Source organism: Cricetulus griseus (genome assembly GCF_003668045.3).
Source record: "Cricetulus griseus strain 17A/GY chromosome 1 unlocalized genomic scaffold, alternate assembly CriGri-PICRH-1.0 chr1_0, whole genome shotgun sequence".
Taxonomy (NCBI): Eukaryota; Metazoa; Chordata; class Mammalia; order Rodentia; family Cricetidae; genus Cricetulus; species Cricetulus griseus.
In genome coordinates, this window is record NW_023276806.1 from 188,441,483 (window position 1) to 188,466,262 (window position 24,780).

General features: G+C 39.7%; 1 protein-coding gene and 1 pseudogene across 1 annotated transcript in view; both read left to right on the forward strand.

Moving 5' to 3' along the window:
- The window catches only part of Braf (B-Raf proto-oncogene, serine/threonine kinase), a 125,241-nt gene that overhangs the window by 14,395 nt on the left and 86,066 nt on the right, over positions 1 to 24,780 (forward strand). Inside the window, 1 exon segment of the mRNA XM_027391530.2 lies at positions 21,256 to 21,357. Coding sequence (XP_027247331.1) covers positions 21,256 to 21,357 — 102 coding nt within the window.
- On the forward strand, positions 9,420 to 11,956 carry LOC100774386 (annotated as a pseudogene).

Genomic DNA, 24,780 nt, shown 5'->3' on the forward strand with positions numbered 1-24,780 from the left:
TCAAAAGCCAGAGATTCAATTATTGTTTGTCTAGCTTCTGAATTTGATATCATTCTATTTACTGCTGAAGTCAGTCTTTGTAAGAAATCCATGAAAGTATCCTTTGGGCCCTGTATAACGTTAGTAAATGATTCAATTTTCTTTCCTACTTCTCCAATTCTGTCCCAAGCATTCAAAGCTGCTTTGCAGCATAAATCCAGGGCATGGACATCATACAGAGATTGGCTTTGTATATCAGCATAATCTTCCCTCCAAGAAGTTGATCTTGGGAGATTCCCATACCTGTATCCCTTCTTTGTTGTTGAGTGGTCTTAGCCTCATCTTTCCAGGTCCACCTTTGTAATTGAGGACCAGGCTCCAAAACTATTGTAACCAAGTGTCTCCAGTCTTTAGAGATGATTCTGTTACAAGCTGACCGTGATGACACTGATGTTTATAATTAACGTTACTAAGTCCAATCTAAATTAGTTATCCTTTCATTTAATTTTTCTGTTTTCAAACCATCCATCGTATTATCTTGCAGAGCCATAAATCCCTCCATTGTAATAGTGTTTCCCATTTTTTAATGTGGGGAAAAAACTCTTTAAGAACTCCCAATTGTCTCACCAAATCTGCTGACGAAGATTGTGGGGGTTAAGGCTGCATAGAACATCTGATGGGAGAACACATGTGTTGAACAGCCTGGCTGAGGACAGATGGAGCTGCTTGCATGTAGCTGTAAGCTGAGATTGGCAGCTCCAGGAGAAGACAGCGTAGGGAAAGCCCACAGCCCACGGGAGGGGGAGGTTGAGAGAGCTCGGGAGCGCACAGGCTGTCTGAAGAATGCACATGGGAAGGTGTGGAAGAAGCATGTGTGGTGGGAGCTGCCTCAAGGCAGAACCAGCTGGTCTAGAGGTCAGGTAAGTCGGGTGGCGTTTGGAGTCTAGGTGCTTCTGGAGAGTGGGGCCTGTGGAGTTTGTTGCAGAGAGGCAACAACAACAATCTCACTCGTGAGAGGCCTGGGAAAAAAAGAGAAGAGTCTAGTCAGCTGGGAGGGGACTCGACAGGAGCTCCCCGTACAGCTCCAGCCTGTGCCAATGGCTGCAGAGACACAGGCAAGTGGCCTTTTGGTGAATTTTTGCCTTAAAGTGGGTCAGCAATCAGGAGAGCATGAGACACTTAATCTCAGGATTGTGGGTTCAAGCCCCATGTTGGGCAACCGTATACAACATGAGTTCTAATTGGTCTTAGTAATAAAAACCTGGAGTCAGATATTAGGGGGTGAGAGCGGGAAGATCAGAGAAGCATAGCAGCAGCCACTAGAGCTCTTACCTCTATGAAATTCTCAGACTGAAAAGAGAGCAATCTTCAGACTGAAAAGAGAGCTCCTGTCTCCTCCCCCCTATATTCCTCTCTCCACCCAGCCATCTCACTTCCTGTCTGTCTGTACAGACCTCCAGGCCTCTCTGGTTAGCTAGTGGCTAGCTCTGCCCTCTGATCTTTAGGCAAGCTTTATTTTTTAGTGTATAGACAAAATATCACCACACCCTGTATTTTGTTTATGCAGAATGGTATTCTTATTGTTGCAGATTGGCTTTTGCACTGTGCAGTAAAATAGTTGCCACTCCGTATGTTTTTAACATTTCAAATTTTACACTTTTTTTTTGTTTACACTTTTCTTTTTGCCTGAAATCTGAATCCCTCCCCACCCTTTGCCCTTCACTGACCTACCATTTGTTGTAGGAAGTATTCTTAATCTTTCTTTCTTTCTTTCTCTTCCTTTCTTCCTTTCTTCCTTTTCCTGTTTTTTGAGACAGGGTTTCTCTCTGTGTGTAGCTTTGGAGGCTGTCCTGGAACTAGCTCTTGTAGACCAGGCTGGCCTTGAACTTACAGAGATCCACCTGCCTCTGCCTCCCGATAATGCCCTGCTAATCCCTTTCTTTCTAAGGCCCAGTTAGGTGCCTTTGTTTTGTGCTTTGCTAGCATCCTGTATCATTTTACTCAGTATTGCAGGGTTTTCTTGCTGTTACTAGTTTCCTCTAGACTAGCAGATTTTATGATGTTGGGAATGTCCTTTGTTGGCCAGGACTAGGCTATTGTTCATTTAGTTTGCATGGCAGCAGTGCCATACTACATCTATTTAATTCTCAGATTAAACTGTCAGTGGACTCCATAAATAGAAGAGTACAAAAGTCAACACCTGAAGTTCTTATTAAGTGAAAATCAAAAGCAGTTTCTTTTAGATAGGACCCTAAGGATTCCATCATTAGGTTGTCTTTGAAGCAAAACTGTCTGAAGTCCCATGTCTCAGAAAGAGAGACTATAGGGATGGTTGACTGGAACAGAAGAAGAAAAAGGAAAGCTTAAAAGACAAATCAAATTTGTGACCTCAGTTTTTTCCTTCATACTGACTTTTAGGGTAGTTTTTGTTGTTTACTTTGTTTTCATTTTATGTGTATATTAAAGGCACTGCCATGCCCAGCTGTCCCTCAGTTTTAAAAAGAAATACCTAGTAACTAAACATGAATTCAAATGCCAGCGACAAAGAACGAATTCCGAAAAAGGATCCATACTAATTTAAGTGTGGCAATTACTTCATAAATGTAAAACAATTGCTGATTTATTTTAAAAATGAAGATAAGCCGGGTAGTGGCGCATGCCTTTAATCCCAGCACTTGGGAGGCAGAGGCAGGTGGATCTCTCTGAGTTTGAGACCTGCCTGGTCTACAGAGTGAGTTCTAGGACAGCCAGGGCTACACAGAGAAACCCTGTCTCATAGAAAAAAACAAAACAAAAACCAAATCGAGCTTCAGGACAACCAGGGCTGTTACAGAAATGCTGTCTCAGGAAAAACAGAAAACAAAAACCAAAACCAATGAAACAAACAAAAACATAAAAAGCTTAGCAGATTATTCTTAGTTGAAGAAAGACTTGGTTGCCTAGAAAGTAAAGCTGAAATATATCAAATACAACCTACAGTTAAAAAGATTGAAAATACTGAAAAGAATATAGGAGACAGGAAGGGGGGCATCTAACACATTTGGTCAGTAAAATATTGCAAAGTTATTATTTGAAGAGAAGTTTGTAAATGAAATTTTGCTAGATGAAATTTCTTATTGGATCTGACAGATTTAAGAAGTACACTGAATTTTAACAGTATAAGAAAAACCAAGTCCGTACATAAACCAGATCATAGTAAAACAACAAGGAGGAAGCCCTAAAGGCAGTAGTAGAAAAGAAAGTTGTCCTTCAAAGGAGCAACTCTGGGACCAATGCAATGGCCCAGCACATAAAGGCACTTTCCAGCAGCCTGCAGTTGGTGGGAGAAAAGAGCTGACTCTTCGCTTGTGCTGTCACTTCCACATACACGCCACGGCAGCACTTGTCTCCCCCGTCACACACATAGTAAGTAAATGTCACAGCGAAACATTAGTGACTTGTTTATATATTTCATTTTGGGCTTTTCAAAACAGGGTTTCTCTGTGTAGCCCTGGCTGTCCTGGAACTCACCCCCAGGCTGGCCTCGAACCCACAGATCCACCTGCCTCTGCCTCCCCAGCACTGGGACTAAAGACATGTGCCAACACCACCTGGCAAAAAAATTTAAAAAGAAACAACTATGGACAAGCAATTGCCAATTTAGAATTGGCACATTCTAGAGGCTCTAATAAAAATGTAGTTCAGCAAAATTTCAGCCTTTTGAAAGGGAATTATGAAGTACATAGTTAAAATCTGAGGTGCTAGGTGGAGTAAAGAGCAAAGGGAGTGGCAAAATAGGAGCGTGCACTGAAATGGATGCTAAATGACATAAAGTACTAGCAACCCCTTAATGGAGACCCACAAACGAAGGCAGTGTTCTAAGACCTTTATTTGGGAGAGGGATACCAGGTTATCCTGACTGCTTCCAGTCAAAATTGCACTGTACACTGAGGATCTTGTGCATTTGTAGGATAAGAAAAATGTTCAGTTTAAAAAACAAAACAAAACATAAGAATTGGAAAGGTGAGGCTGGAGAGGTGACTCAAGAGGTTAAGAGCATTCTGCTCTTCCAGAGGTCATGAGTTCCATTTATAGCAACCACGTTTGCTCACAACTATCTATCGTGAGATCTGGTGCCCTCTTCTGGCCTACAGGCATACATGCAGGCAGAACACTATACATAATAAATAAATCTTTTTGTTGTTTTGTTTTGTTTTTGTTTGTCGAGACAGGATTTCTCTGTGTAGCTTTGGAGCCTATCCTGGCACTGGCTCTGGAGACCAGGCTGGCCTCGAACTCACAGAGATCAGCCTGCCTCTGCCTCTGCCTCCTGAGTGCTGGGATTAAAGGCGTGTGCCACCAATGCCCGGCTATAAATAAATCTTAAAAAAGAAGGAGAAGAGGAGGATGAGGAAGAAGAAGAAAGGTGGCAAGGCACTTACTGGCATGGGTGAGGTCCTGGAGTCAGGCCTAGCATCAGAAAAGATGGGGGAGGAAAGAGACTATTACAGGAGATGAAGATCAGAAGAGCCTAGAGGAGAGGCAGATGGAGAGTTTCTGCCTAATGGAAGATGAGAATTGAGCTAGTCTCAGTTTTTCCCGTAGCATCAGTATCAAGTGAAATATCTTTAATAGTAGGACAGTTTCCTTACTGTTGATGAAGATACCTCCAAATGTGGAACACAGATGGACTTTTTAATTTATGTGTCTAGCCCTAGTATCCTAATTTAGTCTCCTGGAATAACACAGAACAGTCTTCTCTGATCTCTCATTTCTGTCCTTATTACTTAACAGGCAGACACACATGTGCATCTTAAGCTATTCTTTGATACTAGTCACTTGTAGCCTTCATATGTATATGTATTCAGGTCACCCCAACTGCAAACTAAAAATACTTCTGCTTGATTTTGCTTCTGCCTTTTTTTTTTTTTTTTTAAATCATGAAACTGGAACTGAGGTGATCCACATGCTGGGCAGGGCCTCTGCTGCTGCTTTTTATTTCTGTTTCTGATTACTTACTACCTGCACTTAGCAAGCACTCACTCAAACCTTACTTCTTCACAGCCTCTTCATTTCTAACCACTTTGTTCTTATAACCATCAGGCTACCTGTGCAATGTAGTGAGTGTCAGCCTGCATTTTTCTGTTATCTCTTGGGCATTGTTATCTGAGTGTTTCATTGACAGCACAAAGTCAGCAAGTAAATCCTAAACAGGATTAGTTATCTTTGCTTTTAAATAGAATCTCCCTTTGTACTGGCGAGCTCTTCACTTACTAGAGTTTATGCTGGATCCTTCCGTCGTTGTATCTGTTTTGGGTTCCTGATTTCCCTATATAGTAAGCACCCAAATCCTTTTGACTTACCATCTGCCATGATGTTTCTATTCTATTCCTCTAGATTACTCTTGTTTAAGCCCTGATTATTTCTCTCTAACACCCTTTTATTTTTGTCCTGCCTTTAATTTACTTCTATTTTTGATTCATTATGTCTACTTTCTGGTCAGTCTGGAGCTATTAAAGCTTAAGATAATTAGTAACATACTAACACCCTGTTGTTACAAATTAAATAAAATTTATTCCTCTTCACTCCCAAAATCTTCTTGATCTAATAGTCATAGTCCTGTCTCTTTTTGTTCTTCTTCCTGTGTGTTATTCTGGGACAAACCTATAATAACTTTAGGGTTCTGAATGTACTGAGCTCTCCTGTGACTTATTTTGTCAATTTAGAGTTTTCTGAAAGGCTGAAGTCTTTCCTCTTTCCTATCTCTGCAGTCTGTTCTTCTCTGTCCATGAATCTTGCCCATCCTTTTGGATGTCCTGGTAGAGTAGAAAGAATCGTTTGTGATTTGACACGTAGTTGAGTTTATTTTAGCATCTTAGCATGTAACTTGTTAACAGTGCCTCTTCAGAGGTTTGCGTTCTTACTGATCATTATGAGACTGTGATTGCCTATAGATAGTGAGGGCTGTCAATACACTACTCATATCAAGAACACCATGTAACGCTATTTTTAGACCTTTATAAAGTAGTGTTTCAAAACAATGGGTGATATATACCTAAGCCCTTAGCCTAGTGTGCTCATCTACAGTGGGTACTCTATAAATGGTATTTCTTTTGTACTGTATATAATTATTGGTACTTGTATTCATTCCTCTAAAGTACAGAAATTACATATTGAGATCATTATACTGGGTTGTATACTACATTCTGAATTATACCAATGAATGATAATCTGTATTCTCATTTTAGTGATAGAAGTAGATAAGTAAACCATAATTCATAAGAATTATGAACAAGTGCACTCGGTGAAAGTGTACCCCAGATGCCGGGAGTTAGAGCATGAGTACAGAATACAGCTGTGTAAGGGGGTGGAAGATAGAAAAGACTTCTTAGGAAAAGGCATAGTTTTACTTAATCTATTTATTAAGTCCATTTTAAATCGTTGTAGACATACAGAAAGCTGCAGAAATGGTACATAGATTCCTATGTACCCTTTCTTTACCTCCTGTAATAATGGCAACTATGTGTTTTATAATACAAACCCAGGGAATCAATAATTGTTGTATAATATAGGTTATAGACCTCTTCAGGTATAACTGTTTTCTGTGTTGCTTTTGTATCACTGCAACAAAATACCTGACAGAACAAATTAATGGAGGAAAAGCTTTCTCAGTTGCACACCTAGAACAGGGAAGCCATAGTGAAATAACTCAGTCTAGTAGTGGGAGCTTGTAGCAACCACTAGCTCACATGGTATCAGGAAGCAGAGAGCCCTTGTATAAGGGTTGTTACAACCTTCAGAGGTACATTTTCATTCACACACTTCTGCCATCCAGGTACTACTTCCTAAAGACTCATCAAGCGTGCTGCCAAGCTTCAAGACATAAGCCTATGGGGATATTTCAGAATAAAGTCAGAACAGACATCTTATATAAATGTAGTGCAATATTAAAATAAAAAGTAAGAGCTAATAAGACTATACATTTTCCAGTTTTCACTTTTTACATGCACATAAGTGTTTGTATGTATGTTTCTTTCTTTCCTTTTTAAATTTATTTATTTGGGGCAGGGTACTTGTGCCACAGTACCTATGGGAGTGTGGGAAGCCAGAGGACTACTTGAGGGAATTGGTTCTCTCCTTCCACCATGTAGGTCCCAGGAATCAAACTCAATGCCTTTACCCTCTGAGCCATTTTGCTGTACATACTGTGGCCTTTGATACCTTGTGTAGGCTGGTGTGGCCACCATTACAGTCAAGATGCAAACTGTCCATCGTGATGAAGAGAGACTCCTCATGCCCTTTTCTTAGGGCTGTGCCTCTTCCTCCAGCATCTTCCTTCTGCCTCTGATAACCACTAATCTAAGGGAGACTCATATAAAGTGAGTTTCAAGTGTTTAAGATGTGTTTATATGGTCTTTATAAGGAAGACTAGTTAAATAATGTTTAGAGACATTAAAATGAGATATACTACTTACTAGAATGAAGCCTAAGTAGAGTAAAAATATTAAAATTGATTTGATACATTTTTTGAAATCTAAATGCAAAGCTAAAGTTTTCTGTGAAACTTGACAACTTGGTTTGTCTTAATTAGGGTTACTGTTGCTATGATGAAATACCATGACCAAAAAGAGGATAGGGTTTATTTGGCTTACCCTTATACATTGTAGTCCATCATGGAAGGAAGCCAGGACAGGAATTCAAACAGTGCAGGAACAGTGGTGACTTGCTTAGCTTATTTCTTATAGGACTGCCAGCCTAGGGATGGAACCACCCACCATGAGCTGGGCCCTCCCCCATCAATCACTAATTAAGAAATTTCAATACAGCTGGGTCTTGTGTAGACATTTTCTCACTTGAAATTCTCTCCTTTCAGATAACTTTAGCTTGTGTGAGGTTGACATAAAACTAGCCGGCACATAGTTCAGCGATTTGATGGAAGTGTAAAGGGCAAGAACAGCCAGAATATTCTTAAAGAAAATAAGATGGAAAGAGTTCTTTAATTCACCTTTTCAGTCAACAAAATTTGAATGTTACATGCCAGGCATTGCTGGGGCTGTAGTTATTACCTGGTTTAATATGAGGTTGCTCCTACCAAACTCTTATAATCAAATCTATTTGTAGCAGTATCCTAAAGTTTTTGATATACCTCTGGCTTAAATAAGAGGGTTGTGCCAGGACTGCCAACAAACTTACTACTCCCAATTGTATTATCTGATTTTTATATTTTTATATTTTAATGCTCCCTGGACTTGAGTGGTTATCCATCCACCACCATTAGTCTTTTTGGGTTTTTTTTTTGTTTTGTTTTGTTTTCGAGACAGGGTTTCTCTGTGTAGCTTTAGAGCCTATTCTAGCACTCGCTCTGGAGAACAGGCTGGCCTCGAACTCACAGAGATCCGCCTGCTTCTGCCTCCTGAGTGCTGGGATTAAAGGTGTGCGCCACCAACGCCTGGCCTCTTTAATATATATCATAAGGAAGTAGGATAATTTTGTGTGAGATAGATCTTTAATAGAGAGTCATTTGGATTTATTATAAAAAGAAAGTAGAATCTCCTGCTGAATGCTTCTCAGAGTCACCTGACCTTGGGGAGAGAGGGGAGGGTGATCTAAAGGGTCTTGTGGGCATAGATTTTAAAGTATAGCCTGTAGAATGTCTGAGAGGCTTATAAAAAGAAAGGGGAAGATGAATACAAAATGGCAGATAGGAAGCAGGAAGAGGTTGTTGGTAAATTTTATATGCTTATGTAGGAGTAAATGGGTTGAAAATGCTCCATGGTAGATTAGTTGGAAAGGATACTGACTTGCTGGGACAGTTGCTTACTAAGGAGTTGGTTCAGCAGGTAAGGGTATTTTGGGATACCACAAGGTGGCAAGAGAGAACCAATTTATGGGAGTTGTCTTCTGACTTCCACACAAAACAAACAAGCAAGCAATCTCTGAAACTTCCTATCCGATCCCTATACTTAAAAATCAGCTTCTATCAGATTAAATAAATAAAAAGGCAAAGCTGAAAGAAAACCTTTTACAATATTAACAGGGTGGGAGCTGAAGAATGCTAATTGTTCTTCCAGAGAACCTAGGTTCAATTCCAAGTACCCATTGGCAACTCACAACTGTTTGTAACTCTAGTCTCAGATAATTCAGTGCCTCTTCTAGCATCAGGCATGCACACGACGAACAGGCATTTATGCAAGCAAAGCACCCATATATAAGTTAAATAATAATTAAAACAATAAGAGAGCATCATTTTATGAGCTCAAGACATTCTTTTGGATTGTGGTACTAGAGATAGAATCCTAGGGCCTTGAGTATGTGCTCTATTGCTGAGGCATGTTTCAGCCCAGGGAAGGAATTCTTAAAGGACTTAAAACACGAACCACAAACTAATTGATATATGTGACTACAAAAATTCGGGGGGGGGGGGGAGCGAGGGGGGGGACAGAGAGGTGGCTCATTGAGTAAAGGTGTTTACCGTGCAAGCCTAGTGACTTGAATTTGATTCTTGGAACCCATATAAATGTGAAAGGAGAGAACAGATTCCAGAAGTGTCTTCTGATCTCTACATGTACACTGCAGTACATATGCCCATATGCACACCAAAAGAAAGAAAAAGGGAAATAGGAACTTCTATTCATTAGTACCTTACGAAGGGGCCTGGGAGCTAGTTCAGAGGATAAAGCACTTGCCATGCAAGCGTGCAGACCAGAATTTAGATCCCCGTCATGCACATAAATGGATAATGGACATGCAACTTTGCCTGTTAAGTTCAGCTTTTGGAAGGTTGATGTGGACTCTCCAGAACAAGGTGGCTAACTACATGAATAATATCGATGAACTCTGAGTTCAATTGATAAAGACTCCTGAGGTGCCCGAATACATGTGAACAGTCATATATATATATATATATATATGTGTGTGTGTGTGTGTGTGTGTGTGTGTGTGTATGTATATGTATGTATGTATATATATATATATATATATATGCATGCTTGTACATCACACATACAGAAACAACCCCCACCTTATTAAGAGATTAGAAGACAAAGTACAAGATGAGTGAAGATAGTTGCAACTCACCTATATTATAATAAATTCTCCCAAAATTTAGTAGCCCCTTGTATTTCCAAAACAACAAAAAATAGCCAACCAGTCACAGTTTCTGTGGGAATTAGCAACTTAGCTGGCATAGCCAGAATTACCAGGATGCAATCATTTCAGGTCTTGACCCAGGGACAGTTTTGACCCAGGTTCCCTCATAGGATATAGCAGGCTTTGGAAGGCCCGCTTCCAGATTTAATCATGTGGACCGCTTTATGGCATGACAGCTGACTTTTCAGTGAGAGTAAAAGCAACAGCCTAAAATGAAAGTCCCTGTCTTTTTATTGCTTAATCTTGGACATGACAGCCTATCACTTCTGCTATACTCTGTTGGAAACAGATTACTAACTCTAAGCCTATAGTCAAGAGTGGAGATTGTACAGGAGAGGGGATCATTAGGAATGGACTGACATGAAAACGTATGCATAAAGAATTCATAAGGATACCATACCACGCGGCTGTTCGCCCAACTCTGCTCATCATGCATTAGTGGTCCCAAAAAAGTTCAAAGTCCAAGATGGCAACCCTCAAGGACCAGCTGATTGTGAATCTACTTAAGGAAGAACAGACCCCCCCACAACAAGATTATGGTTGTTGGGGTTGGTGCTGTTGGCATGGCTTATGCCATCAATATCCTCATGAAGCACTTAGCAGATGAGCTTGCCCTTGTTGATGTCATGGAAGACAAGCTGAAGGGAGAGATGATGGATCTCCAGCATGGCAGCCGTTTCCTCAGAACACCAAAAATTGTCTCTGGCAAAGACGGTGTGACTGCAAACTCCAAGCTGGTCATTGTCACAGCGGGGGCCCGTCAGCAAGAGGGAGAGAGCCGACTCAATCTGGTCCAGCAAAACGTGAACATCTTTAAGTTCATCATTCCCAACGTTGTGAAGTACAATCCAAACTGCAAGCTGCTTTTTGTTTAAAAACCCAGTGGATATCTTGACCTATGTGGCTTGGAAAATAAGTGGCTTTCCCAAAAACCGAGTTATCAGAAGTGGCTGCAATCTGGATTCTGCTCAGTTCCATTATCTGATGGGAGAAAGGTTGGGTGTTCACCCACTAAGCTGTCATGGATGGATCCTAGGGGAGCATGGAGACTCCAGTGTCCTGTGTGGAGTGGTGTGAATGTCGCTGGTGTCTCCCTGAAGAATCTGAATCCAGAGCTGAGCTGGGCACTGATGCCGACAGGGAGCAGTGGAAGGAGGTTGACAAGCAGGTGGTTGACAGTGCCTAGAGGTGATCAAACTGAAGGGTTATACATTCTGGGCCATTGGCCTGTCTGTGGCTGACTTGGCCGAGAGCATAATGAAGAATCTTAGGCGGGTGCATCCCATTTCCTCAGTGTCCCTTGTGTCCTGGGACAAAATGGAATCTCAGATGTTGTGAAAGTGACTGACTTCTGAAGAGGAGGCCCGCTTGAAGAAGAGTGCAGATACGCTCTGGGTGCAGAAAGAGCTGCAGTTTTGAAGTCCTCAGAAACCCTAATGCTTCACTGTCCAGGCTGCAACAGGGTTTCTATGGAGACCACACACATCTATCTACTCATCTGAGCTGTGGTTAGTGTGGTTGTGTTAAGGTAGCTTGGAGAAATCCTCACATCCCACACACAGCTCTACCCTGATGCTAAGTGGTACTTGTGTAGTGGTGACCTGGATGGTGTGACAGTCCCACTGTCTCCAAGACATACTGCCAGTTGTCTGCAGGCTTCAATTAGCCATGAGCCTGTGTCTGTGCTCTGCATCCTTCACAAAACTTGCCTAGGCCAATGAGTTCCCAGTTAGTTACAACCTGGCTCTAGTGTGTAAGTCCATCATGCATATCTTGTGCATAACTGTTCTAAAGGATATTATTTTGTGTATTATGTTTTTGTAGTGTACTTTGAAATATTGTATAAGAAGTAAGATCTGCATATGGATGATGCAACCAACTACCCAAGTGTTGTGCCAATGAAAACACCAAATAAACCTTGAACAGTGAAAAAAAAAAAAGAATTCATAAGGTTAAAATAGAATAGCAAATGGGAAAGAAAAAGTGAAAACAAAGAAGCTAACCCCAGATAGTAATGGAATACATATGACAAGAAAGCAAAAGCAGGGACTACTGTTGTGTACTCTTTCCACCAGCTGCCGGGGTCCCATCGCTTCAGCCCCCAAATAACACTCCAGACACTTCAGTAATTATAAATCTGTTGGCTGGTGACTGGGATTTCTTATTGGCTGGCTCTGTCTTAAGTATTAACCCATAACTACTAATATATGTATTTCTGCATGCTCTTTTCTTACTGAGAACACCAGGCTCATATGTTCTCTTTGTGGGGTCAGTTCTCTTCCACCTTTATGCGGGTTCCAGGGGTTGAACTCAAGGCTTTCAAAGCAAGAGCCCCCCTTTGAATTGTCTAGCCAGTTCTATTAACTTTGTAGTCATTCTTTAAAGCTTAGTTCTGGGGCCAGTGAGATGGCTCAGTGGGCAAAGTACTTGAAGGAGAGAGCTGTGGAAGAGAGAGCTGTGGAAGGAGAGAGTGGCCTCCAGAAGTTTGTCAGCTCTGCACTCTGAATGCAGATGCTGTCTGATCTCTGTGAGTTTGAGGCCAGCCTGGTCTACATAGCAAGTTCCAGGCCGGCCAGGGCTGTGTAGTGCAATCCTGTTTCAAGAAAGCAAAAACAACAAAAACTTAGTTTTGGTCATTTTTTTCTAGATACTTTTTCTTATATCTTTTGTTCTCCTTTCCTTTCCATCCCCTTCTCCAACCCCACATTCTTCCTATTTGCTTGGTACTATCCTAAAATGTTTATGTATATCTAGATTATTTGAAATATGTATTTTGTAGTCTATTAAGACATTATACCTGTACCTTACTGTGAGCTCAGGTTACTGGTGGCAGGCATTTTGTATCCTTGGTCCACAGTATATGTCTTCTTTTATAAATGTGTGTCACACAAATATGCCCGTTGTTAAATATACTTTTAATATAAATCAAAAGTATGTAGTGTGGCTTTTTAAAAGTCATGCTTTCTTAGACTCCATTAATAATCTTTTGTGGATGTAGTTGTGGTAAAAAAATAATGATAGGCTCACTTTACACATGCACTGTATTAGTTATTTTCCTCATTGCTGTTATTAAAATAGCTAACAGGCTAGAGTGTATTGGGGCAGAGAGAGGTACAAATCTCTGTGAGTTCAAAGACAGCCTGATCTACATAATGAGTTCCAGGACAGCAAGGACTATGTAGAGTGACTCTGTCTCAAAAAAAACCAAAAAGCAAGTAACTACAGAAGCAACTTAAGAAAGGAAGGGTTTATATTGGCTCACAGTTTGTGCTACATTACTGGGGCAGACAACTTGGTGACAATAGCTTGAGGTAACTGGTCTCATTGCATCATGTAGTCAGGAAGCAAAGACAGGAGTACTGGGACTCAGCTCCCTTTCTCCCTTTTATTCAATCCAATACCATGGAACGGTGCCACTCAAATTTAAATTTAATCTTTCCACCTCAACCTAATCTAGAAAATCCTTCACAGACATGCCCAGAGCTGATCCCATGGTGAATCAAGATTAACCATTACATACACGTGTAAGGGATTGAACCTAGGGTCTCATGCTTGCTAGTTATCACCAGAACCCTTTTAATCAGACAAAATTAAAGCCTACTTCATTTTGTGCAGATGTGGGTGGCAGAGTTTTATTAATGTTTCATTTTGATTCTGAGTGCACTTTGAAAGAACTTTTAAAAAAATATAAATATCTGGGTCTTGTCCCTACAAGTTCTGGCTTTCCAGCATGATGCCCTGCTATCCACAGTTTTTTTTTTTTTTTTAAAGCAACCAGGTGATATTTTTCTTAATCCATAGTTAAGTGAAAACCTCAATTTGTAAAACACTGAAAAGTAAATTGCTAAATTATTAAGGAATAATGAAAGGAGTGAGAATTTTTAGACTTAGAGAAAAGGACAAACTATTTAGGACAAACCTGTGAATTCCTGAGATAAGGAACTTGTGAGATTTTTCAGTACAGTATACACAGTTCTTAGCACAAGCCTGAGCACACCATAGCGATTTGTTCATAGATATTGGGTGAATAAATGAATGTCATCATCGGGAACTTAAAATAAAGCTACAGGAATCTTTTAATATACAGAAATGTTATACAGTGATAATATGATGGCTTCATTTTATTATTAATCAGATTATTTTATTCAGTTGTTTTTCAGTTTATTTTTTGCTAGGTCCTGAGAATCTTTCAGGTCCGTTCTATGAAGTTTGTAGTAAGAAGGAATATGTCACAAACTTGGGAGGAGGGGGACAGTGGAAACTTGATGATACGATGACTAAGTGACTTCTCCAGGGACACACAGCTAATTACAGGGTTAAAGCCTGTGCACCTATATACCAAATACTAAGTTTTCACAGCAACTCTGAGAGGCAGATATTATAAATCCTATTTTGTTTGTTTTAAAAGGATATACACTGGCCTGGGGCACACTGCTTAAGTGGAAGGTCTGGGATTTGGACCCAGACTGTACTGTGCTCTAGAAGCCCTGTTTGCTTGTCTGTTTTGTCTTCTGAGATGGGGTCTCATTGTGTAGCTCAGGCTGGGCTCCAGCGCTTGCTCTTTCTGCCTCCACTTCCCAGGTGCATACCGTCATGCCTGACCTGGATAATTATTCTAAGTGAGTCAGGGTTCCTCAGCACGATTGATGTTTTGAAATACATAACTTTTTATTGTGTCCTATATACCATAGGCATCTGGTGCCAACAATACTATTATTCTCTCAAAGGGAAACATAAGAATGTTAACATAAGAAATTAATTTTGGATGCTGATTAAATGAATGTGTACTACAAAAAGCACAATTTTACTTGTCCTTTCAATTTTTATATTTCCTTTCATTACAAAAATTTGTATAGATATTAACACTTCTCTGAGGTATTAAGGAAAGGGTTTTTATTATTATTATTATTTTGGAATTCCCAACCTAGCATGATAAATGTTGCACTATCAGCAAGTTCTTATTAACTAAATCCTTGCTTGAAGTTGGGGAGGGGAGATTGAGTCTGAATTTCACTGTGAAATTGCCCAAGTGTATATATATCACCTGTTTGCTTCAGTTAGCGTTAACTCCAGCTACTGAACACCTGCCAAGCTTGGAGGACATAAAATGGTCATCAAACCCTGGTATTTTCCTTTGGATTGACATTTGGTTACATTTTAACTTCTTTACATTGTTATTGGCCTAGTTATGCTTTCTATCTTTGCTGAGATATTTTGGCAACTTAAAATTTTTATAAAACTATCTGCCAAGTGTATTTGAATTTGTTGTGTTAAAATTATTTGTAATATGTTCCCTGCCTGAAGATTACTCTTTAGCTAGGCTGCAGTTATTTTACCTTTGTGATCATTCCTGGGCTACATTTTAGTGGTTATTTATTGAAACTTTCTGTCTTTCTTGTTTGTTTTTCTTTTTCCAGAAAGGGTTTCTCTGCAGAGCCTTGGCTGCCCTGGAACTTACTCTGTAGACTAGTCTGGCCTTGAACTCAGAGCTCTCCCTACCTCTGCCTCCTGAGTGCTGGAAATTAAAGGCCACCACCTCCTGTCTCATGATTGCTTTTTTAAAATATTGATCCTTAGCTTTTTCTCCTGGTATCCCCAAGGCTTATTCATACATGGTATCTGTCTTTTGTGCCCCCCACTTTGATAATAAGATGAAAACTTTGTAATAAAACCATTTTAAAGTATCAATTCAATAGTATTTAACACATTGACAGTGTTGTGCACAACCACATACTTCTAATTCCAAATATTTTCATTATTCTAAAATAAAAAGCTTCGACCTATTAAATAGTTATTTTGCTCTCCTGCTCCTCATCTTTAACAACCACCAATTTGCTTTCTGTTAAGTTCACATCTATGAAACTGTATGCATCCATGTGTTCTCCACTTAATTTTAATGACAATAGTAATTCTGTGAAAAATATTGTGGTTTTGGTTTTCATTCTAGAATAATGACAAAATGTGGGGTTTTTGTGTGTTTGTTGGCCATTTTGTTTAGCTCTTGAGAAAATTCTATTAAAAAATCTCATTGTTTAACTGAATTGTGTCTTTGTTGTTCACTTGCAAGAGTAATTTATATATTCTGGTTTATGTGGCTTCTTTTCAAGTTTCTTCAGGTAGATTTGAGACCATTTTTTCCTTGTCTTAATCGGAGTTTCTGTTGCTGTGAAGAGACACCATGACTTTGGCAACTTTTTTCCCTCTTAAGATCTACTTATTCATTCATTCATTCATTTTAACTTTTTTTTTAAAGATTTTATTTATTATGTATACAACATTCTGCTTCCATGTACATCTGCACACCAGAAGAGGGCACCAGATCTTATAATGGATGGTTGTGAGCCACCATGTGGTTGCTGGGAATTGAACTCAGGATCTCTGGAAGAGCAGTCGGTGCTCTTAACCGCTGAGCCATCTCTCCAGCCCCTCATTTTAACTTTTTTTTATTAATTTATTTTTTACATTCCAATCTCAGTTCTTCCTCCCTCCTCTCCCATCCCCCCCCCCCAGGAAGTAAGGCCTCCCCTAGGAAGTCTACTTAGTCTGTCCTATCATTTCATTGAAGCAGGACCAAGGCACCTCCCCACCCCCACACTCCTGTGTCTAGGCCAGGCAAGGTATCTCTCCATATAGAATGTGCTCCATTAAGTCAGTTTGTGCATTTGAGTTAGATCTCAGAACCCACTACCAGTGGCCTCATATATTGTCCCAGCCACACCATTTTCACCTATATCAATAAGGGGGTCTAGTTCAGTCTTATCCTGGTTCCCCGATTGTCAGACCTGAGTCAGTGATCTCTCGCTAGCTCGGGTCACCTGTTCTTTAGGTTTCCCCATTATGGTCTTGACTCCTTTGTTCATATTATCGCTCCTCCCTCACTTCCATTGTACTCCAGGAGCTTGGCCCATTGGTTAGTTGTGGATTTCTGCATCTGCTTCCATCTGTTCTGGAAGAGGGTTCAAGCTTCTCTAGGGTTGTGGATTGTAGGCTGGGTATCTTGCTTTATGTCTGGTATCCACTTATGTGTGAGAACATACTATATTTGTCTTTCTAGTTCTGTGTTACCTCAGGATGTTTTTTTTTTTTCCAGTTCTATTTGCCTGTCAATTTTAGGATGTCATTGTTTCTTACACTAGTAGTACTCCATTGTGTAAATATACCACATTTTCTTTATCCATTCTTTTGTTGAAGGGCATCTAGGCTGTTTCTAAGATCTGGCTATTACAAATGTTGCTATGAACATAGAAGAGCAAATGTCCTTGTGGTGTGCATGTGCCTTCTTTGTGTATATACCCAACAGTGGTATTGCAGGGTGGTGAGGTAGGTTGATCCCTAATTTTCTGAGAAATCGCCATACTGATTTCCACAGTGGCTGTACAGGTTTGCACTCCTACCAGCAATGGAAGGGTGTTCCCCTTACTCCATATCCTCTCCAGCATAAGCTGTCATAGGTGTTTTTGATCTTAACCATTCTGATTGGTATAAGATGGAATCTCAGAGTGGTTTTGATTTGCATTTCCCTGATGACTAAGGATGTTGAGAGTTTCCTTAAGTGTCTTTCCACCATTTGAGGTTGTTCTGTTGATAATTCTCTGTTTAGATCTGTAAGCCCATTTTTAAATTGGAACTTTAGCAACTTTTACAAAGGAAAACACATAATTGTGGTGGCTTGCTTACAGTTCAGAGGTTTAGTCCATTATTATAAGGCAGGAAGCAAAGCAGCGTGCAGGCTGATAGAGTGCTAGAGAAGGAGCTGAGCATTCTTGTCCCACAGGCAACAGGAAGTAGTCTGAGACACTGGGCATGACCTGAGCACATATGAGACCTCAAAGCCCACCTCCACAGTGACACACTTCCTCCAGCAAGATCACACCTGCTCTAACAAAGCCACACCTCCTAATAGTGTCACTCCCTTTGGAGGCCATCTTCTTTTGAACCATCACACCCCTCCCATATAATTTTATAGATTTAGTGACTTAAAGGTCATTGTAAGTGCTTCTCTGTTTGCTTGCAGTCTTCAAATTATTCTGTTCTTTCAGCCACATGATTTCTTTTTAATTCTTGTGTTCTTTCTACAACAGTAGTTTTCAACCTTTTAGGGGTCAAATATCAGATATCTTGCATATTAGATACTTACATTATGATTCATAACAGCAGCCAAATTATAGTTATGAAGTAACAACAAAATAATATGGCGGGGGAAGGGGGAATGGTCACCACAACATGAGGAACTGTATTAAAGGGTCTCAGCGTTAAGAAGGTTGAGAACCACTGCTCTAGAGGTTAGTGAAGGTTAAAATTAATCAGTGTTGGTGGTTGAACATGGTTGATTGATGCCTTTAATACCAGTAATTTAGAAACAGGAGCGTGAAAATCATGAGTTTTGGGCCAATCTGGGCTATATAGAGTAAGATGCTCTCCCCCTCCCATCCAAAACGTTGGCATTAATTAGAAGCCTGTCGTGGGTGTTTAAATGAGCTCATTTCTTGTGGAAGAAGTAGATGTTGGTTCTGTGGATTTGAAGTAAAAGATCTAAGCAGTCTGCATTTTTTAGTCATTTTTTTATTTGAATTAGAAACAAGATTGATTTACATGACAATCCCAGTTCCCTTCTGCCTCCCGTCCTCCCCTACCCTCCCTCCCCCCGAAACTAAAACCTTACCTATCACATATCCTTTCTTCTATTCTTCACCTGAATCAACCTTTCTGCTCCTCATGACCTCTGCATCCTTTGTGGCCAGCTTTCTTACACTTAGTACAGCACTTTCAAGGTTAGTTTATGTTAGAGTGTGTATCTATATATTGATGGGTTTTTTGTTTTGTTTTTGAGACAGGGTTCCTCTGTATTGTTTTGGAGGCTGTCCTGGAACTTGCTCTGTAGACCAGGCTGTATATTGATGGTTTATCTCCTTTTCTTGACGTAAAATTGTATTTGAATGGATGTACTGCATTTTACTTATTTATTAGCAGGTGAACATTACGGTTGTTTTCCCTGGGGATCTGAGTCCAGGCCCTCATGCTTGCATAGAAGCACTTTACCAACTGAACCACTTCCTCAGCCTCCCCTGCTTTTGTTAAGATAGGGTCTCGTGTAGCCCAGTCTGTCTTTGGACTTGCTATATAGCTGAGGCTGGTTTTAAACTCCTAATACTTCTACCTGGATCTCCAGATGTTGGGATTATAGGTGTGTATAACAATGTCCATCTTGTTTTCACATTTTGACTATTAGGGATATTGTGGTTAGAATCATTCATGTGTACTTTTTATGTGTTCTGTTGCATACTTCTGTACAATTTTCTATTAATAAACCATCCTAAAGCCTAGTACTTAACCATTATTTCCCATTGTGAAAGCATGCTATTTTGGACTACACTAATGTTGGCTGGGTTCAAATCATGTATGTGTTCAGTTGGTGGTTTAGGTAGCTAGCTATTCTAGAATAGCTTTTAAGTGGCACAGCATGATGCCAGTAGGCTAGCTGAGGCATGTTCTTAGAGCTGAGCAGATCAGAGTTGAAAGAGCAAGCTAAGTTCAGTTGTGCAAGACAGCAAGAAGTAGTTCATATTTACATTTCAAACTTCTGTTGGGGTCATGTTTGCTAATACCATGCTGCCAGATATCACAAGAATAACCAAGTCACTTAAGCCCAGAGTCGAGTAGAAAGAAGACTTGCAAAGTTACAGACAACAAGGTGTGCCTTTTAGAAAGCCGTTAATTGGGGGCATTGATGCAATCAGCCTGCACACAAGCCATTCTTCCCTCTATCCCAATGCTTCTGTATTTGTTCCTCCTCTGCTTCACTGGCTTCTCTTTCATGTGTGCACTCTGAGATTGCTCCTGTCCCTTCAGATCTTCAGGTTCATAGCCATCCGTCTGTATCCTGGTCTGAAGCTCACCATCACAGTCTGACATATGCTATGTTTGTTTAATGCTTGACTTTATGCAGCTAGAATGTGTATTTCATAAGGTCAAGGACTAAAACCAAGACACTTCTGAATTGTTGGGAGGAGGTGTTAGTTTGCTGGATGAACTGATAGAGACAAGTATATAATCAGTGTCTGGTACAAGGTAAGCTCTGTATAAAGTTGATATAATATGTATGGTACAATATTCTTAGCACCTACTTGTTATTAGAGTGTACAGAGCAAGTTAAATAGATAACTGGAGAGACTTTAATATTAGAATTACAAAATCTAAAAAGAACTTTTTGGGGAGGTGAAAAGCCATATATAGTAAGTGAGCCAGATGCTGCTTCTTTTAAATTTTATTTTATGTATATGAGTAATTTGCCTATGTGTATGTACATGCACCATGTATGTGCCTGTGGGTGGTTGTGAGCCATGTGGCTGCTGGGAAACTGAACCTGGGTCCCTTGAAAAAACAGCAAGTACTCTTAACCACTGAGCCAGCTTTCCAGCCCCAAGGCACTATTTTTCTGTTGAATATAATAGCATATTTATAAAATATTCACATACCATGAAGTGCTCCCTCTAAAATATTATTTCAGAATTTATCAAAAATACACTAAACCCCTAAGCATACATTTTTACCCTACATCTCTCAAGCCTCTTTTTCTCATCCCCCATTTGTTGGACTGTTGAGTCTTAAAGCTATCATTCCTTGGCCTGTTATTTTGTTTGTTCATTGTGATTTTTTTTTTTTGATTTATTGGGTTTTCAGTGTCTTTTGAGCATTGCTTTTAGGACTTGTGAGTGAAAGACTAAGTTGATTATAGTAAAACTCTTTGCAGTTCTGTAAGCGTAAGCCTCTTTTCTAAATGAGAGTCTTCTTGTGGACTCTGACAAGTGTATGCACTGACTAGCATTCTTCTAGGGTGCAAGGATTATAGCAGTCACGATTAGATACCCTCGTTATAAATGTAAGGACATCTTAGTATTTTTTAAACCTTCTGCTTATTCATTGTGTGTGCCATGGTTGTGGGGAGTGACACAAGCATGCTGTGATGTGTGAAGGTCAAAGGGTCATCCATCTGTGTGTGTGTGTGTGTGTGTGTGTGTGTGTGTGTGTGTGTGTGTGAAGGATTCGTGTGTGTAATAGTTAGGACATCCTGTTTCTACATTAAGAATAGTTCTAATTAGTGTGCTAAGCGATCTTTATTTAAAGCCCATTATTTATTTATTTTTTTAGGTGTGGAATATCAAGCAAATGATTAAATTGACACAGGAACATATAGAGGCCCTATTGGACAAATTTGGTGGGGAGCATAATCCACCATCAATATACTTGGAGGTAAGTTTTTAGTGTCTATAGTAATTTTGAGGGAAAATTCATGAAATTGTTTTTTAAGGGAGTATAATTAGAAACATTGGAAGAATTAGCTTTGCCTTTTTTGTTTTGTTTGTTTCTTAGTTTTTTTTTGTTTTTTTTTTAAGATTTTATTTATTATGTATACAAAATTCTGCTTCCACGTATATCTGCACACTAGAAGAGGGCACCAGATCTCATAACGGATGGTTGTGAGCCACCATGTGGTTGCTGGGAATTGAACTCAGGACCTCTGGAAGAGTAGCCAGTGCTCTTAACCTCTGAGCCATCTCTCCAGCCCCTTTTTTTGGTTTTTAGAGACAAGGTTTCCCTGTGGCTTTGGAGGCTATCCTGGAACTAGCTATTGTAGACTAGTCTGGTCTCGAACTCACAGAACTCACAGAGATACACCTGCCTCTGCCTCCTGAATGCTGGGATTAAAGGCGTGTGCCACCACCTCCCGGCTTTTTTTTTCACTTGTTATAACCTACATTGGTTAGTTTTATTTGGAAAATGTTAAAACTGAGAGGGATGTCCCCTATAAACTTAAATAGTGCCTGAATTTAAAAAAAAAAGGGGGGGGAGAAAAAAGAATCATTAAAAAGAGGAGGAGAAAGCACACTGTTTTGGTAGTCAGCAAATGAGTTACCATATTGGAAAGTGGGATGGTTTTGTAAAATATCTTTTCTAGAATAAGTCCCCCATAGTTGGTTTCTGCTTTGTATTAGATACAATTTATAATATTGGAATGACCCAATGTTGTTCAGTCTTACTGCTTAATGCTGCCTTGGGACTTGTCAGCCTTTAGTGAGGTTATAAATCTGTAGTTACCATTGTTCATAGTCTGTGAGACAGTAGGTATTATACAATATCAGATAAACCTTGCCCTTAGTTTCCTTCAAGTCAGTCCTTATCCTCAGCAAGCAAGCTGTTGTGGAATCTAGGCTATCAGGTTCTACAACCAACACTGCTCACCATACTTCCACTGTGTTTCTCTATAAACTTGCTCAGTTACAGTCACACAAAGGTAACCCTGAATTATAAAACACCAGAGCCAGGCATGGGTGGCGCATGTCCTTTAGTCTAGCATTTAGAAGGCAAAGGCAGATGGGTCTCTGTGAGTTTGAGGCCAACATAGGCTATATAGTGAGTTCCAGGACAGCAAAAACTACAGTGAGACTCTATCTCAAAAAGATCAGGGTAACATTTGGCTTCAAAAACCAGAGACTTTAAAGCATGGTTTGAATAACTGCTGCTAAACTTTCTAATTTAGCAATCTAATTACTTTGTTGTTGTTGTTGTTGTTGTTGTTTGTTTGTTTTGTTTGTTTGTTTGAGACAGGGTTTCTCTGTGTAGCTTTGGAGTCTATCCTAGCACTCACTCTGTAGAGCAGGCTGGCCTCGAACTCACAGAGATCCACCTGCCTCTGCCTCCCGAGTGCTGGGATTAAAGGCTTGGGAGACCAACGCCTGACCCTAATTACTTTTTAAAGGACAAATTAAGTCTTCATTATTTTGGGAGAAATTTGTGTTTATAAAACAAGCCTTGGAACTTGGAAACACTGACTAAACTATTCTCTTTGACTTCTTCATATGACTTATTCCAGATCACACTGCTGCTTATGGTATCAATGTCAGAACTACAATGCACTTCCTATCTACAGACACTGTTAGTGCATTTTCACTTGTATAGTATAGGAGGCCAAGCCAAGAAGTCAGAGGAGGTATATAGCCTGCCTTAGTGAAACTGACTGCTTTTGTTTATCAAACTTAAAAGCATAAGCAACACTTTTTCTCCCTGTGTTTTGAGACAGTGACCATGTCTATTACAGTCATGATGAATTGCTTTAGCCACATAATACTCAGACATTTGAATATTTGAAAATTGTTTAGTAAAAAGCAGAAACATTTATGCTTGTTCTCATTCTGTGCCCTGTACTATGTTAAGTGCTTTTATTCATACTTATAATTACTTTTAGCAAGATCCTACATAGGTATTCTATTTCCCTTTTACAGATGAAACCAAAAGGTTAAATAACTTAATCTCAAGTGATACTGTTGGTAAGAGAAAGCAGGCAGACATCTAACTTATAAGTCTATGATTCTTCTGTTTTGCTATGCTGTTTCGTCTGCCCTTATTCCACCACTAGGCAACTTTTATTTAGGATAAACATCTTTAATTTCCTTACCCATTCTTTGTGATGTAATTGTAAATCTTTTATTAGATATATTTAATTTGATTGGTTTCTTTTTAGAATTAGACATACAAACTTGAATTGTATATTCAAGATACGTGTAACATCAGAGTAAAATTTAATGAGTCATATTATTAGTATATGACAAAGAAGTAGATTCTTGCTCTTTATTGGTTTTTCCGACACAGGGTTTTTCTGTATTACTTTGGAGCCTGTCCTAGAACTCACTCTGTAGACCAGGCTGGCCTGGAACTCACACAGATTGGCCTGCCTCTGCCTCCTGAGTGCTGTTATTAAAGGCAGGGGGAATACTTACGATATAATGCTTGCCTGGTTTGTAGATGCTTGGGTTACTTTCACCTTTACTCATTATGAAAAGTGCTGAGATGAGCGTGGGTGAAAGATAAGTGAATTCTTGCATCACTTCTTAAGACAAATTTTAAAATCATATTTATTTATTTATTTATTTATTTATTTATTTATTTATTTACTGAGCACACACCAGCCACAGTGTGTGTCTGGAGGTCAGTAAACAGCTCAGGTCTGCAGGCTTGGCGACTTTAAAACCTTTATTATTTGAAGCTAATGGTAACCTGATCATTTGTAATGTAGGTTTGTCTTGTGTGTAACTAACCAGTGACTACAGCTGAGCCAGAAGTTATAGAGAAGGGCAGAGAAGGCATGGTGAGCAGTGTGGATTGTTGGACCTGAGCAAACCAGGCTTGGCTGGCCCTCATGTCTTTGAGTTTACACCCAGAAGTAGAATTGCATGATTATTAAGTGATTCTATTTAATTGTTTAAAGAAACTCTCATACCTTTTTTTTTTTTTCTTTTTCTTGAGACAGGGTTTCTTTGTGTAACGGTCCTGGCTGTCATATAACTAGCTGTAGACCCTGCTGGCCTCAAAATCACTGCTATCCGCCTGCCTCTGACTCCCGAGTACTAGGATTAAAGGTGTGCGCCACCACTGTCCGGTTCTCACACTCTTTTATATTGTGCCTACACCACTTTACATTCTTACCATCAGTAAATACACAAGGATTCTCCCTTCTCAGCAGTCTCACCAACACTGAATATTTTCTATTTTGGCTTTGATAATAACCATTCTAACGAATATAAAGTGGTATTCTGTTGTGGCTTTGCTTTGAATTTCCCTAATGATTATGATGGTGAGATCTTCTTACAGCTTATTGGTTATTTGGTTATCTTCTTT